Below are 17,941 nucleotides of genomic sequence, written 5' to 3'. Positions count from 1 at the left end.
TCATTGATTTGCTTTCCATTCTTCATAGAGTTGTGTGCACTCATTCACTGCCCATATTGGTGCCTTCACTTGTTCTGGCAGATTGCCTTCATCCTCTAAATTTTTTTTCTTGTTGTGTGGAAGTTGGTAGTTATTGTCTCCCTTATGTTTTAGAATTTCATTACCCACATATTGGAGTGTCATCCACACATTAGACAATGTCTTTGGATGAAGTTCTTTGTAAGAGTCCATCACTGCTCCACTTAAATCTTCCACTGTCTTTGGCATTTTCTTATGCATGAGTGATTGTATTGACCTAAAAAACCCCAAATCCAATATGTTACAATCTGGACTGTTTGCTGGTTGTTGAGTTAATACAAAAGTAAACCCATCTTGTTTGTAGTGTTATTGCCACTCTGGATCAGATTGCAATATGTGTGTTTTTGCGTTGTCTTGAATTATGTAGATCACCTTTTCCCCGACATGAGGTGGCCATTTCTCTTTGATTGCTGGAATTAACTTGTTGATCATCATGTCCCTTGTTGCTATTTGGTTCACTGACTTCACTGGCTTGGTTTCTATTGTCCCCTTCACTCTGTTCTTTGATGTTCTTTTAGCTGCAACTGAATTTGTGAATGGAAAAATAGCCAATTTGCCATCAAACTCACAATTGCCATCATCACCCCATCTTGGCCTTGCCACTGCTGCCATGAACATAAACTTAGGGATTTTTGTTCTTGACTTTCCAATTCTGTGTGGCTTTGGTTCATTGTTTGCAAGATATACTCTTTGACTTTTCTGTGTTAGGTAAAACCATTTTTCATCTATGTAAATGAAGTCATACATGCCATAATATGTTGGGTCATGTGGTATTGAGTAATCCATAATTAATCTAAGTACCCATCTCATTCTTGTCATCTTGCAAGTTTCTGAAATACCGGGACATAAGGGACTTGAGTGAGCCTTTAACACCTTTCTCTTGATTAATCTCCAAACTGTTGTCGGGCTCAAATTAAGCATCCTTGCAAGATCTATAATGCATGTTCTGTCCCCCATTGCAATCGCTATAATTTTTTTATATGGTACTTCTTTTCTTTTTCTGCCACATTTGTGAAAATTGGTGGACATATCATATGTTTGCATTGCTTCCTTCTGTCTCCTAGCCTTGTTCCATATGCTTCCGATTGTTCTTGGAGTGTAATCATACTTGATTGCTGCCTCTTTGATTGTCCCCTTGAAGAGTTTCTCTAAACCTGGTTTTTTCCTACGTAGGAGGAAAATCAAAATTTCCAACTTCAATCCAACAGTTAACCTTGGCTTCCCCGGCTTATGATGACCAATGTTAATAGGAGTTGCTGTTTCATGGTATGGAGATGTGTCTGACTCATCTGTTTGAGGGGTGTTTAAATAAAATAAATGTGGAACAACCTGTGAGTTTGCTGAGTTTGTTGATGCTGTCCCATTTTCATTTGGAAAGTCTTGTGCCAGTTCATTTAAATCTAGTACTTGCTGAAATTGCTCCATGTCCCCATATTGATGAGCATTTATGGGCACTGCACCATCTTCAACAGCAACTCCTTCGTCCCCCGAGTCAGAATCCGTGCTGGAACCATCACCTTCATTGTCTGAAAATCCGAGGAATTCATCATCCTTTTGATCTGAAGCCATGATTTTTTTTTTGGAAGCCAAGTGATGTCAGAGATTGAGGTTGGAAGTTTTGTCAAGTTGTATTTATGTTTGCAAAACAAGAACTCTTTTATATGTGTACTCTGTTTTTTTAGTTGGAGGGAAATCCTAAATTTTGTTTTGGAGGGAAATTTCCCTCAAAAATTTTAGGGGGAAAAATGATGAAACTGTTGGTATTGTATGCTGATCCGTGTATTTGAGTATACTGAATTCTCATTGGTCCATTTTTGGTGTTGAGGTCCCCAACTCAACAAAAGTGGTCCCTCTTTGTAACAGATTTTCTGATTTTCCATTAATTTAATAAAATATCTCAATTTTCCTTATTTGTTTAATGTTTTCTCTCTCCTTACTTTATTCACAAATACCAATCTCTTACACCCAATCATTACTCTTACACCCAATCATTAAATATTCCAGTTTCTTAATTTCCACCCAAAACTCCAAACAGGAAGATCAAAAAGAAACGGAGGGAGTAATAAAGTTAATATTTATGACAATACTCATAATAATATATAATAAATACAATAATCATAATTATTTATTAATAACAATAATTACGTATAATATATATATATATATATATATATATATATATATATATATATATATATATATATATATATATAAGTAATAATTCTCAATTTTAATTGCAATATTAAGAATAAAAATAAGTACAAAGAAAGATGAATCCGTTCTTTTGAACTGAACTGAATTGAACTGAAGGAAGCTGAACTGAACTGAACTGAACTGAACTGAACTGAACTGAACTGAACTGAATGGAGCTGAACTGAACTGAACTGAACTGAATGGAACTGCAATAAAATCCAAAAGAATAGGGCCTAAGTCGTACGGCATTTACAATTTTAATTAATATAGTTAGGCGTAATTATCAATATTCAATCATTTGTTAGAGCGCTTTAACCAGAATTTGGAACTTTTCCCAATTGTAATTCGTACGGAGTAGATAATTAATCTGAATTCTTACTTTTGATTATCAAACTAACACATTTCTAGCTATATATATTACCTTTAAAAAGATATACCTAATGGCTATACCAGGGTATAGCCATCTATTGGTGTACCCCCTTCCAAAGAAAATAAATAAGTTATATAGGTATGTGATTTCTTTAAAATGAATATTGCATATAAATTTTTCAAAAATCAGAAATCTCTCATTTTTGTTTTTTCTCTCCTCAAAGTTTTTCTCTCCTCAATTTCTCTCTCCCCAAAAGTTTCTCTCTCCTCATTTATACGTGATTTTTTTCTCAAGTAACAATGTCAATCGGAAAATCTGCTTGCGTTTGCGCCGCCCTTATCATTCACGACAACGAAGTCGTTGCCACTAGCTGTAAACATCTTTTCTCCTTTTTTTGCTGTTAATTTTCTTAAGTTTTTTTTGTGATTTTTTATTGAATTTACATGTTGATTAGAAGCATGTCTTTGATAACTCAATAGATTTTTCCTTTTATGTTCTACATTTGTGCTCACATCAATTTTTATGTGATTTAGAAATTTTTTGGTTGAATCTCCATATTCTCTCTCCATTTTCTTGCAAATTTTCTTCAAAAATCGGATCTAGAAATTTTTATGTTCAGATCCAAATTTTCAAAATGTTCATTTTGTAAGATTCTGATGTTCATATCACTTTATTATGAAGATTAAATACATAATTGTTTATTAAGTTATGGAACTTTATAATTTTCATATTATGAGAATAAAATGTTCATTTTGTTGTGTATAATATTTTATTTTTCTTAAAATTGATTTTGTTAATATGTAAGTGATTTAAAATAAAATCTGGTTGACATCACAATTTTCTTGCCAACTTTTTTTCCCAAAAAAGATCTTAAATGTTGTTTATTGTTTAGATCCATATTTTTTTTGAGGTTCATATGATCGAATGCATGGTTATGTTCATTTTGTAATATTCAAATGGTTATATATATTCTTACTTATTAAGATTAAAATTGTGTTTGTTGACTAACTAATGCAACTTAATAATGTTCATTTTCTGAGAATAAAATTTTCCATTATAAAAAAACAAACTATGTTCAAATTATTAAAAAGTAAGAGGTATGATGTTCATTTTTCGATATTATGATGTTCACATCTACTTATTATAAAGAATAAACTTATCATTGTTAACCTGATTAAGTTGTGGAACTTAAAAATGTTCATTTTCTGATAATAAAATGTTCATTATCATAAAGTTTTATGATCAAATTATGAAAAAGTAAGAGGTATAATGTTACATGTATAACTATTTAAGTTCATTTTTTTATAAGTTCTCTCTTTATTTTCAAAAACACATTTTCATATTTACTTTAGTAAATAATACATATATAAATTTTGTGTATTCATTTTGAGGAAGTGTTATTTTCATTTATAAAATGATTATGATGTTAATTGTGCTTGATTTATATGATAACAGGTCAACATGTTAAAATTCATTTTGAGCATGTACATTTATAAGCTGTTGAATATTCGATCAAGTATAAGCACATTTTAAATATATATTTATATTTAAAATGTGCTTATATATATATATATATATATATATATATATATATATATATATATATATATATATATATATATATATATATATATAATTCATATTGATTATTCTTGTATATTATCATTTAACCATTTTGCATGCTCATCATTTTCAAATCAGTAAATGTTCATTTTTAAATTAGGTGTGATCATCATATCAAATTACTTACTATTTTCATTTTCAGCCTACAACATTGAAACCATGAAGGTCAAATATTGTGTTCAAATCACACTTCATAGACGCATTCAGAAGTATGAGAACTCAAGACTACATCAAAAGCAAGATTCAAGATTGAAGATATAGAAAAATAAGAGGATGATTTGTACCAGCATCTTGTAATTCAACTACAATTTTACATAGGCAATGGCTAAAATGTTCATTTTTTGGTAAAATATGTTATTTGACATGATTTTATTGCACCTTATATGTAAATATAATGCTCAATGTAATAACATAGTAATACTTTAACTATGTTCATTTGAAAATTAGTAAATACTTATTTTACAATCAGTAATATTCATTTCTAAATTGGTTGAACAAATGAGGATTTCCAAATAATTAGATAAATGTTCATCTTTGAAAGAGTAAATAAATGTTCATATCCAAATAAATAAATGTTCATTTATAAAGTAGTCAATGTTCATTTCCAAAATAGTAAATGTTCATTCCCAAATAAATAAACAAATGTTCATTTCCAAAATAGTAAATGTCCATTTTTATACCAGTATATTAATGTTCATTTTAAACAACACAAAACCACGTAGTTTTGGATGGGGTACATCCAAAAATTTACGCTTAAAAAAGTACCCGACGTCAGAAGGCACATATATATAAACTGTTACAAAACCCAACTTTTATGTTGGGCTTTGATTCCATTTATCTCCTTGGCTCTTACAAATTTACCATTTCTCTGGGTGGGGGAAGTACCGGAGTAAGGCACGGAATGTTCACCGGAAGAAAGCGCGTTATTATCGATTGATTTTTACCGACTACACTGGTATTAGATGGTAACACTAATTTTACCGACCCCTTTATAATAGATGGTGTAAAATAGTATAAACAGTCGTTACTGTACTTGTTGCGTCGTGGACAGGGCTGTCAAATCGGGTCATCAGATCGATTATAAACGGTTCGGATCATGTCAAAATCGGTTAATGTTGGGTTAGATCTATATGGTCGGTTCGGATAACTTTGGTTCATATGAAGTCTAGTCATAAATTGTTTCGGATTGAACTCGGTTTCGGTTCGAGTCAATATCGATCGATTTCGATGGAAACTAGTTCAAGTTTAAGCGGTTTTGTATCGGTTTGATTTGGTTCGGATTGAGTTTTGTTCGGGTGGATGTCAGATTCGGGTATAATTTTGACCGGTCTACTTCGGGTAAGGGTCATGTCCGGATCGACTACGTTTTGGATTCTGGTAAAATATAGATCAATGAGTTTCGGGTTTTAATCAGTTTGGATCAGATGTATATAGATTCAGATCAATCAGCTTGTATTCTTGTGTTCTATTAATCAAGATTCAGATCACTTTATTATTCTAAGACTTCATGCCAAGTAAAGATTTTTTAGACTTTCATTACTTTGTCTCCCAATTATTTAATATAAAAAGAACTTAGTATAAATCTTCATATATCGATTTAGATTTACATACTCCGTAATTAATAATGCAATTGGGTTAACTAAAATCAGAATAGTAATGAGTAAATTGAATAGGATTCAATTACATCGAGTATGTTTTATCTCGGGCGGCTTTTGTTTGTCGGTTTAACTTGAGTCGGGTTAGTTTCGGATATTGGGTAAAATTGGGCCTGATTGACAACATTTTGATCGAAAGGATTTGGGTCAACATGATTCGGGTTAAATCGGATATCGAGATTTATCATGTCTGCTTGATTGTAGTTGTTGTCGGGTAAAATGTCTTTTCGAAATGTTGTCGAACCGGGTTAAGGGTCTCATCGAGTTGTTAGCGGCTTAGGTTCGGGTTTAGGTCGATTTTGAGATCACTTGTTTCTCGGATAAATTCGGTTTAGATGTCAGTTGGTTTCGATAGGTTTCCCAGGTCGTTTCATTGGGCAACTTTTGTCGTGGGTAGTAAATGAGTCACATTTGTTTTGGAAAAATACGATAAGATATGTAGGTGACATTTGGCCTTCGCCTTTTAATACGGCTCGGTTCAATAGCCATGTGAGTTCATGTCGTGCTCAAACCGCCTTTCCAAAAATTTAGACACGACAAGTAGCTAGTTAGTCTTGTCGTGTGCCTAACCTAGCCAACCAAAAGATACGGGAGGAATAATCTATTACATTATGCTAAAACAAACACCAGGAGTGACATGTGTCACTTCCTATTGCAAAATTTTCCCGCCATAAACGTTTTTTCCTAAAAATCTCTATTTTATTGTTATTTTATTATTATTTTCTGTCATCTTTTATTTATACTTATACAAATACTCTCTTTGTCCCAGAATAGTTGTTACACTCTCTTGGGCACACAGTTTAATGCGATAAGTAGTAGTGTTGTTATCAATTGTTATTTTATTGAAAAAGTAGATGTGATAGGAATAAGTGGGGTATTTTTTTAATTGAATGAGAGAGGGTGTGGGGACAAAAATAAATTTAGTGGGAAGAGAGAGACAATATAATAATTGTGGGGACATTCCTAATTTAGAAGTGTAACAACTAATTTGGGACAGACGAAAAAGGAAAGTGTAACAACTAATCTGGGACGGAGGGAGTACATATATATATATATACACACACACACACAATATATATATATATATATATATATATATATATATATATATATATATATATATATATATATATATATATATATATGTAGAGAGAGAGAGAGAGAGAGAGAGAGAAAGACTCTCGTAAGAACACTTCTTATGGTAAGAACACTATGTGGAAATGGCATTTTCCTAATTTGTAAAAACAAATACCCCTATTTTCTTATAATTCACGCTAATTCATTTCATATTCTCTCTCCAATTCATCTTTCTCTTTTCGAATCTAACCACCAACATCCAGCGATTGCCTCTCGCCGGTCACCGGTCACCGCTCGCCGCTCGCCAGTCGCCGGTCGCCGCTCGTATCTCGTGGTTATGGCGGCGGTTGTTCTCTCTCTCTCTCTCTCTCTCTCTCTCTCTCTCTCTCTCTCTCTCTCTTCTATTCCTCTCTCTCTTCCCTTTTCGAACACCACCAACATCCGGCCACCACTCGTAGCCACCACCAACATCCGGCTCTCTGCCGCTCTGTGATCTCCGCTCGCCACCACTCGGTGCTTGCTAATATAATCGCCGGTGGCAGCGGTGTTTCTGGTGGCCGCGAAATCAAACCAGAACACCACCACCAACAACCGATGGTTGTGGTTCCTTTTCGAACACCACCAACAGTCGTTGCTAGCCTTTCGCCGCCGCAACAATTTTAATCGCCGGTGGTTTTGGTTGTGGTTCGCGAATCAGGAATCGTTTTCAATCGCTGGTGTTGGAAATCGAAATTGATTTCAATCGAGCAATTTCGGTAAGTTTGTTCGATCCTCCTCCTTCCTCCTCCAATTCGAAATCAATTTCAATCAGCACTTCTCAATTTGAAATCAATTGCAATCGGAAATATTCAATCGAATCGCTGCGCGCGGTGGAAATTTCAATCGATTGTTCGAAATCGAATTTTCAATCGGCATTCTCAATTGATAGTTTGAATTTTTTGTGATTTCGTGGCTGAACTGGTCTGAGGTTGCGAGATTCAATTTTCGTTGCTGAATGGAAGGACTAGGTTTGTTGGTTGTTTGCGGTTGAAAGACATTTCTGGAAAATGTATTCGGATCTTGAAAAATGCAAAAATTCGAACATACTTTTAATAAATTTATAACATGCTTGAATATATTTTAGAACATGCTTAAATAACATTTGAACACTGTTGAATAAAGTTAGTATATGCTTGAATAAATTTAGAACATATTGAATAAAATTAGAACATGCTTGAATAAAGTTAGAACGTGCTTGAATAAATTTTGAAACACAGTTGAATAAATTTAGAACATGCTTGGATAAATTTAGAAATGCTTGAATGGATTTAGAACCTGTTTAATAATTTTAGAATATGCTTGAATTAATTTGAAACACTGTTGAATAAAGTTAGAGCATGCTGAAAGCTTGAATAAATTTAGAACATGCTTGTATAAATTTAGAACATGATTGAATGGATTTAGAACATGCTTGAATAAATTTAGAACATGGTTTAATAAATTTATAACATGTTTAACAATTTTAGAACATGCTTGAATTAATTTAGAACATGAGCTTGAAATTTTAGAACATGTATATATGTATATGTGTTGACTAGGTTCTCATGTTCTAAATTTAGAACATTGTTGAATAAATTTAGAACATGCTTGAATAAATTTAGAACATGGTTGAACAAATTTAGAACACCGTTGAATAAATTTAGAACATGCTTGAATAAATTTAGAACATGATCTTGAAAATTTAGAACATGGTTGAATAATGTTAGAATATGCTTGAATTAATTTCGAACATGAGCTTAAAAATTTAGAACATGGTTGAATAAAATTAAAACATACTTGAATAAATTTAGAACCTGGTTTAACAAATTTAGAACATCATTGAATAAATTTAGAACATGGTTGAATAAATTTAGAACATGAGCTTGAAAATTTAGAACATGATTGAATAAATTTAGAACATGATTGAACAAATTTAGAACATCGTTCAATAAATTTAGAACATGGTTGAATAAATTTAGAACATGGTTGAATAAATTTAGAACATGGTTGAACAAATTTAGAACATGGTTGAACAAATTTTGAACAAATTTTGAACATGGTTGAACAAATTTAGAACATGGAGAGTGTAAAAGTGTTCTTACCGTAAGAAGTGTTCTTACATAAGGAGGTGTTTTTACGATTTGTTTAGGGTGGAAATTTAGAACATGGTTGAACAAATTTTGAACATGGTTGAACAAATTTAGAACATGCACTACAACAAAAACATTATTTAATAGCGCCTAATTAATAGCACTTATCAAAAAGCGCTATTAATTATACCAAATAACATCATTTTATTTTATACTGCTATTAGAAAAATCAATCTTAATTTACACCTTAATATAAGACAGCGCTTTTCTTTAAACGCTATAGGTTATCTTAAAAATAAAAAAATAAAAAAAATTGCCAAAAACAATAAAACACTAGCCTTCTTCCACTCACCGCCTAAACGTTTCCTCACTTTCTCCATTTTGCTTCCTTCCGCTCTTCCACGCACCACTACTTACACATCAGTTAAGGCTCAGTTTCCCTGCAATCCCAATCTGATTTCAAAGAGTTCATTCCCAATTCACTCAAACCGAAATTTCCCAAATCGAAAATTAAAGAGTTCCCTTCAATCCAAATCGCAGATTTTTTCGTGTTTTAGCTTCTTCTCCGGCGAACGTTTCTCGGCGGCGACTTATTATATGGCGAACATACTTTCCGGCAGCGTGTGGTTGAATTATCAATTGTGAGTTTCTTCTAAATTAGAATTCAATTGAGTTTTTCAACATTTCGTTGGTAATGTTTTATATGTGGTTTACACAATATTGTCGGAAATTGTGATTTGGATATGTGGTTAGGTTTCTTGATATCTCACCAATTGCATTTACGTCTTTCCTGGTGAATCTTAGGTTAGTAACTAAAGTTTTTTTCTTTTGATTTCATTTTATTGGCTAACATTTCGAAAATTAGGGTTAATTTTATATGAATTTTTGTGCAATTAGGTGTAAAATGGTTCACATTTGATAACCTTTTCGAAAATGGGGGAACACCATGTTCTCGGATTTTGGACGAGTCTGTTGCCCCGACGCTTTGGTTGAAGCTTTGTGCAAGGGATACAATGGAACAATATATCCTCGATTATGGACAGGTTAGTTGTTTTGTAATTGCAGCTTAATTATTGGATTTTTGCTGTTTTGGATGAAATATGTTAACTGATTATTATGTTTAATTTCAAAATTTTGCATACTTTATTGATTTTTGGTGTTGTGATAAGCTGAATGTTTAGTTGTAGACTTGTAAATTGTAATGATTATTCAATTGTAGGGAGGAAAGGGTTGGGGAAGATTGGAAAGGTAGAATTGTTGGACTGGAACCCATGAACTTCATAACTGTTGCAACTCCATATCTGGGTTCACAGAGGTCACACACAGGTGGGTGCCTAAGCTAGACTTGCATAAGTATTTTTCCTCAACTCAAACTGTTATTTCTGATATGAATTTCTCTATTTTAGAGCGACTTAGATTGGAAAACTTTTGCGTGCTACTTGTTACAGACAAGCTGGATATTTGTTCTGCCTCTAGAAAGCTTGATTTTCATTTTTTAGCTCAGGTAATGCACACTCAAAGATCGCCAAACTTCAATTCTAACTATCCCTCTCCTGACACTGAGTCTTTTAATAATCATATAAATGTCTAAAGAGTCGATTTCACTATAGAACGATATGATGCAAATGCTGGGGGGTTGCAGCATGGCTATAGATGTCTGGTTTGCTGGTGGCTGGCCTTATTTAAGAATGTTTAAGAAAGACAGCCGTATAAAAAAGAGATGGGAAAATCTTGACATCTGAGAAAAGAGCTGCGAAAGATGTTATGTCGTTACTGTGAGCTGCGCTGCGCAAGATGTTATGTTCCCAGCTTTATGACAAGGTCATAGACATTTCTTTAGATTACTGGACTCGTTTTCATTTCCGAGAGATAAAGAGAAAGAGGCTAGCTTTTAGACAAATCTACTTATCATTTAGATTTAGATGGTAAAATCCAAAAGTTTAAAAGAGATTGTGCGGTGTTGTGACCGAGTAAAGCCAATTTCTGGAGGTAACAAAAGCACTAAGGCTAAATAGGTTGCTGATAGATTTCGCGTGGATGCTCTACAGCTTGAAAGGATCTTCCAACACGTGTCCCTGCCACCTGAGGATAATACTAGAAGAAAGAAACATGAGCTTGTTGCCTGATTTCCCCTTGCTAATGGTAATACTAGTTGAATGACTGAATGCTTTTTGTGGTAACTGTTAAAAAGTGTATTTGCGAAACATTTAGCTATCTGATGATGATGAGAAGTTCTGCATGGGCTTTTTAGCTTTTGCCAACAATTTTAACACCTCGATACTCTCTGGCGTTGTACACAAATAAATGATAGATCATGTAAAGAGTTACCATTTTTGCTGTAAAAATGATCCAGATAACAACTTCAGTTTGCCAGTGGTTTCTATTTTCTGCCATATTCATTTGCTTAACCTACTTTTTTGTTTAATTTTAGTGCAATCTAGCTAGCAGCCTAGCATGCTAGCTGTTTGGAGTTATAATTAATGTAAATGAAGTTTAGAACCATACCATCATCTTTGTATCTGTATCTGTATCTGTATATGTGTATGTGTATGTGTATCTGTATGACTGTATCTGTATTCTGTACAAGCAGGGGCTAGATACCCTAGTTGGTGAGCATTGATCCCAGCTGTCTAGAGGACAAAAGCAAAGAGTGGCCATAGCAAGGGCCATTGTGAAAGATCCAAGAATTCTACTACTTGATGAAGCTACAACTGCACTGGATGCTGAGTCTGAGAGGATTGTGCAGGGAGCATTAGATAGAATACTCGTCAATCGCCCTACTAGTAACATTGACGATGTAGATTAATTATGAACCACCTTTTAGATACTAAGGCTACTTCACTTTTATTTATTTTTATTTTTTTTATCTAACCAATGTTTCTTGATATACCAGACATTCTCAAAACCTATTGAGCATCCATCTGAGCTAAGTGGAACTATGATGGTTCAAGCACAGGATAAGAACCAGGACAAGACAGTGAAGTAATCTTATCGTAAGATTCTGGGACATCTTTAAATATTTTTTACATTCCACATGTTTTCTCATCATATAATATTTGAGTGGATATCTTCTGAGCCAGAGCTAAGAGTGATCATTAGAGCATTGTTGTGTCATATTTCTTCTACTACAGCCCTCAAACAATTTTTAAGGATCCATTTCATGGTATCTTGGTGAGTTTATTATAGACAAGTATCTGGATATTCAAATCTCATAATGTTACCTGAAGTCCTGCTCTTCGAATCACATAAAAGAGCATATGTGATGAAGCGTTAATCTTAATTTCCCTCACCAAGATATTGTGAGATGGGAGAGCATATGTGATTCGAAGAGCATATGTGATTCGAAGAGCATATCTGATGAAGCGCACAACTCAACTAAGTTCTGCTCCACTGAGGTAAGTGGTTCTGTGATTCGAGAGCATATGTGATTCGAAAAGCTTGCCTGTATTGCTTCAGTCTTCTCTGTTATTAGTTAACTTGTGTCACTTGGATCAATCATTATATCTACGTATTTTTTTAAAACATAGTGGTTAATTTGTAGGATTCAAACAGATTGCAAATTTAGTTTTGGAATTAGAAACTAAGAATGAAAAGAAGCCTATGCGGTCTTATGAACGTGCAGAGTGCCGACACAGCTTCTAGTTGAGCTTTGATTAGGTACTCAGAATCAATGAATGAAGTCTGACCTATGCTGTCTGAATAGTGAATTCTGCAAACAAAACTTCTAGCTGAGCTCATATTATATATTCTGATTAACACTGAAGCATAGATGTATAATATATGTTGTCTAACAGTGTGTAGATGCAACTTTTAGTTGAGTTGTGCGCTTCTTCTCCTCTACTGTTCCTTTTACTCTGTTTCTGCCAACTCTAATTTCTCTGCAAAACTTTGGATTTTGTTCTTTGATACTACATTGTTCACAGGCATAAGCTCATTTTAGATATGGATTTGAAAGTAATTTTTGTTATATGGTCACATTTATGTAAAGTGGTTCAACGCCCTCTCTTTCCTGTTTCAGTGTTGGTTCTTATAAATATGACTTTGGAAAGACTTTATCTGCATAAAGTTAGCCTGTGCTGGGTAGTTTGTTGCTTTGCCCAGTGTTCATTGATTATGTTTGTTCAAATCTGTTCTCTTGTAAAGTTCCACTGTGGGTCATATGATTGAAGATCCTTGTGATAATGCAAAAGACATCTTATCATCTTAATTGCTAAACATACTCCCAAGATTCTTTAAGAAGGTTTTGAGTATATATTTTCCATTCTCTATGGAACATCTTATCAAAATCTTCGTTGCATATACCTGCATTTTTCTTGTATCATGTAATTGAAATATTCCTCTTTTTACTACTAAATGATCCTTAGCTTCTCATTTTGGGATGATGATTTTCTCCTGTTTCTTTAAGTTATGTCGTTTAAACGTTAAGTTTTTTTTTTGGTTTTGTTTGCAGAGCACTTTTTGGTTTCCGAACTGAAAAATGATTGTTGAAGAAAATTAAAATGAGCACCAAGTGGATACAGATACAAGTATGTCCAATGATTTATGTTTATTGCAATTATTTTTTTTAAAGTATTCAAAAGTAATTGATTGTATTTTTCTTGTGTAGTGTCCTTGGCAAAAGAATGTCATGGATTCTGGATATTATGTCATGAGATACATGAAAGAGATCATCGGCCATAAGCAAACTCGGATATTTGAAGATGTATGTACTTTTCTTTGTTCAATTAAGCCTAGACATTATTATATGCATTGTCACTAATTATGTTAATTTTCTCATTTTGTAGTACTTTCATGATTGCAATGTTCCGAATTATGATCAAGGACAAATTGATGAAGTCAGATCTCAATGGACGCGTCATGTTCTTCTCGTGTGAATATTATGGTGGATTAATTATTTTTTTCGACTGGAATTTCTCTAGAACGTTTTAATTTTAGTTTATTGGTTCGAAATTAAAAGAAGTACTATATGACAAGGATACTTCTTTCTGTTTTCTAGTGTGTTTTTATTCTATTGTGTATTTAGGCACATATTATTTTAAGTTATGCATGAGACATCGAGACGTTTATTTGATATGATAGAAATGAAGTTAGATCTTATATATATTTAATTTGATTACCTTGTGTAGGATATAAAATGTTATTTTTTATTACATGTATTTAATAATTAAAAATTAATAATTATAATTAAAGAAGAGCCCGATAAAAATTAAAAAGTGCACTTAAATAACAGCGTTTTTTAGTTACACGCTATTAATTAATTTGGATTAAATTAATCATAAAATTTCCCGCCATACCGAATATTTAATAGCGCTTATATATTTAATGCTGATAAATGATTTAATATTAACAACGCTTTTTAATAGCGCTGTCATTCTTTTAACAGCACTACTAATTAACAGCGCTTAAAAAGCACTGTCTTTCATTGAAAAAAGCGCTATTAAAATATATATATATTATGGAAATATTTTATGCTACATAATAGTTTGCTAAAAACGATTTTTGGACTAGTGTTAAATTGTGATATTAATAATGTTAAATATATTTACTCAATATTTTGGAAAACCAACATACTAGTATATTGAAAATTTTGGTCAAATTACCATATCAAGCACATACAATAGGAAAAATTACTTTAAATAATCCAATCTTTTGACTATTTTCTGTTAATAATCCAACCTATGAATTATTATCTAACTAGTATGTGTTCGTGCTATTGCACGGGTATCTATAAAAAGTACGGAGTATATAAAAAACTCTTAAACGACTATGTTAAATATAATGTTTATTATTTGGCAATATCAAAACGTTTCTAAATATTGTATGTCCCTTATGAAAAACATAAACCAGAAGTAATAAACCAAAAAAGTATCCAAAATTAAGTTATAGATTTATGAGAGTCTAAAAAAGTATGAACATATTGTCTACCTTCTCAAGCCCGAATCATCCTAATCCGCAAATCTCGATATTCACATTGGTTATGCAACATGGTTCGAGCATTCCGAAACATTGCAACATATGGATTTATAATGTCAATCATTTTTGTAGTCCTTCTATACAGGATTACGGGGATTATCATAGAAGATTCAGAACCATCTATCACATGCATGCGATTTTGTACGTCATTATCAATGTCATAAATGTACAATTACTCCAACTTTAGCAAGTTCTTTGGCTCTGATATTAAAGCCCCAATTTTTTGATGATTACTAGCACTTATGCGAAAGACATATGGGCCTCTATCGCCATTAATTGTCAATTATGTCTACCGCCCATAGACGTGAATTCCAACGAAGAATTGAATGTTCAACCTTTATCTCCGAAATGGCAATTCCACAAAAGGGACTTGAATACCTTTATTTTATTTCTCATTACCTTTTACATTATTTGAATACCTTAATACCCTCACTTACCCACTTGTATTTTTATTTTAATAAAATAACTCACCCTCTTTAAACTTTGTGCCGGTCAAGTGCACCATTTATTATATGGATGGAGTATGTTATTTTTTCTAATCATATCAACCACACGTTACTATAATCCCTTCATCGCAAACTAAGGGAGATTTACTAATGTTTAGTTGGCTCTGATATTAATGATCATGTTTTAGTTAGCCTTAAATGTTTCTTCGAGAATAATGTAGCCATTTAACAAAATTAAAAATAAAAAAAGAAGCAGAGGCAAGAGCTGCAGTGATCAACAAAGTAGCAACTAATTCAAATGCATCTCATATAGTTTTTGGTACGATAGTTAGGAGGCCATTCAGGTTTCAAAGGACTCGAATGTGTCAGAAGGCTCTTCTTCTAAGGCAAAGGACTTTACTCCTTTTGTGTTACTGGTTCAACAATGGATATTCGGATTACCATTATTAGAATGGAAGATGTCACCAACAATTAATTCTCCCAAGTGCCTTAGTAGTGTTTCATCTTTTGGCTTATATAGATAACCAGGATTTTTTGTGGCCTAAAGGTTTATCTAGGTTTTTGGGATATTTCGTAGAAAGGAGGTATGATCTTATCGTTATTTGCTTCACCGGAAGGGAAGCTGGTTTTGTATTGAACCTACCTTAATGTTTTGATAATATAATCGTATTTTCATGTGTTAAAAAAATCTATGTGGTACAGTGGTATGCCAAGCTTAGTCAAATGACATCAAACTCAAATTATTAAGCATAAGCTTCATTATTTCTCCTCTTTCTAAGATTTCTCTTTCAATCTTCAACAACCGGTACACAATTACTCGTCCTTACGTCAACAAAATTAATAGGTTTGTTGACTTGTGTAATTGCATATATTTTTATACTTGGTAAACTAAGAGTATTCCCTTAAAAAATCTCTAAGGGTATGTTTCAATTCTGCTTCGATGGTTTGAAAAGGCGATTTGCTCTCGAAAAACGTCCCTTCTCTAGATCTAACAACTTCTCAGATCAGTTCCTCTTATTCAATTTTTCTTTAGTTGTAAATTTACTTTTAATTCATCTAATCATCGGTTAATATATTTTTTCTTTATATTCTTATGTGTTAATTTGTTTCCTTTTTGTTGGAGTTTGCCGGTTTAATTTAATTAGAATGGCATGAAATTTGGTAGAATATAGATATGCATATTACAATAGTAGAGAAATTAAAATGTAGCGACAAGTGGAAAATGTAGAGCTGTTGAAAATATGTACAATTGTGCATGTAGGCTTAGTATTAATTTTGTGTAATTTGATTTTCAATTTATAATTCTGCCAAAGCTATAATATTTTTGTTTTTATTTTCGTATTGTGCAACTATGTAGAATTCGATCTTCCATGGCTAAAATATGTTTTTTTTTTGGTAGAAGCAAAAATATGAAACGATTTTTATTTTGTACCATAGACTTTTTCATGAATTTGAAAGTGAATAATTGTTCTAAATTATTTCCTTATTCTTTCGTGTCCATTAATTACCCTTTATTATTGTTATTTCCAATTTAGTCACCCCATTATTGTGGTTGGGATGCTGCTGATTTATTAATTTTTTTATTTACTAAGTTTTCTTAAATAACAAAGCATGAGAGGTAAGGATTAGGGTTTTTGAGCCCCCACATTACTCACCACTCTGCTTTAATAATATAGATAATCCAACCTTTGCACCTAGTTAACTCTTATTGGACCTAAATGACTGGAAACCAGTAGAGAAGCTCAATTTTTTTTCCCTTACCTTCTTCTTCCTCCTGCTCTCATTATTACTGTCAGCGTCACCAGAAAATCACCCCCACCCAAGAAATCCTATCACTGCCTCCCTGAAACACTAACCAACCCTCGAAACTCCCTTTCTCCGCCATCTTCATCTTCATCTCCGACCACCATGAACATGCTAATTAATTCCATTCATTGATGCCCTAACTCCAACCCCAATACAAACCAATCTCTCATCAAAACCGACCAAGAACATTGTCTTTGCCGCCGTAACAAGCAGGAGAATACGGAGAGAGAAATCCGCAAATCCTCATACCTAAAATACCACACATGGCGTCGCAACCATACCCACCAAACTTGTCGCCTCCAGCAAGCCTAGCTGCACAACACTTAGTGCCACCAGAACTCGTTGAACTGTTGTACCCACACCAGAAATTTCAGAATTTTCGAGTGAATTTGGGAAACATATAGACAACCTTTTTTGGAATTTAAGCATGAATCACAGTAATAATATCAAACAAATTAAACTTATTTAACATTAGTATATGAAATCAAAGGTTTCACATGTAAACAAATAAATTAGGGGGTTGTGGTGTTCTCGTTGTATGTGGTGGCTTAAGATGGTGGTAGTGGAGCTAGGAGGTGTTGTGGGGTGTGTTGAAGGTGGTGGTGTTGTTGG

At 33.0% G+C, this 17,941-nt stretch overlaps 1 protein-coding gene across 1 annotated transcript; it reads right to left on the bottom strand.

Moving 5' to 3' along the window:
- LOC110793863 (uncharacterized) lies at nucleotides 1-1,647 on the bottom strand. The gene is made up of 2 exons (XM_056831608.1): nucleotides 392-1,647; nucleotides 1-295 (listed from the first exon to the last, which is right to left on the bottom strand). Exons 1-2 carry the CDS (start codon nucleotides 1,645-1,647, stop codon nucleotides 1-3), a joined length of 1,551 nt encoding a protein of 516 aa, XP_056687586.1.
- Nucleotides 1,648-17,941: the final 16,294 nt, after the last annotated feature.

The sequence above is a fragment of the Spinacia oleracea genome, chromosome 1 (genome assembly GCF_020520425.1).
Source record: "Spinacia oleracea cultivar Varoflay chromosome 1, BTI_SOV_V1, whole genome shotgun sequence".
Classification (NCBI taxonomy): Eukaryota; Viridiplantae; Streptophyta; class Magnoliopsida; order Caryophyllales; family Amaranthaceae; genus Spinacia; species Spinacia oleracea.
The sequence above is the reverse complement of the archived record's forward strand: the minus strand, read 5'-3'. Positions and strand labels throughout refer to the sequence as shown.

What these genes read in the sequence shown, in the direction of transcription:
- LOC110793863 (XM_056831608.1), bottom strand. Translation starts at nt 1,647, where the DNA reads ATGGCTTCAGATCAAAAGGATGATGAATTCCTCGGATTTTCAGACAAT. An exon ending in TTGCAATCTGATCCAGAGTG is followed by an intron (nt 296 to 391) that starts GCAATAACACTA and finishes GGGGTTTTTTAG; the next exon opens with GTCAATACAATCACTCATGC.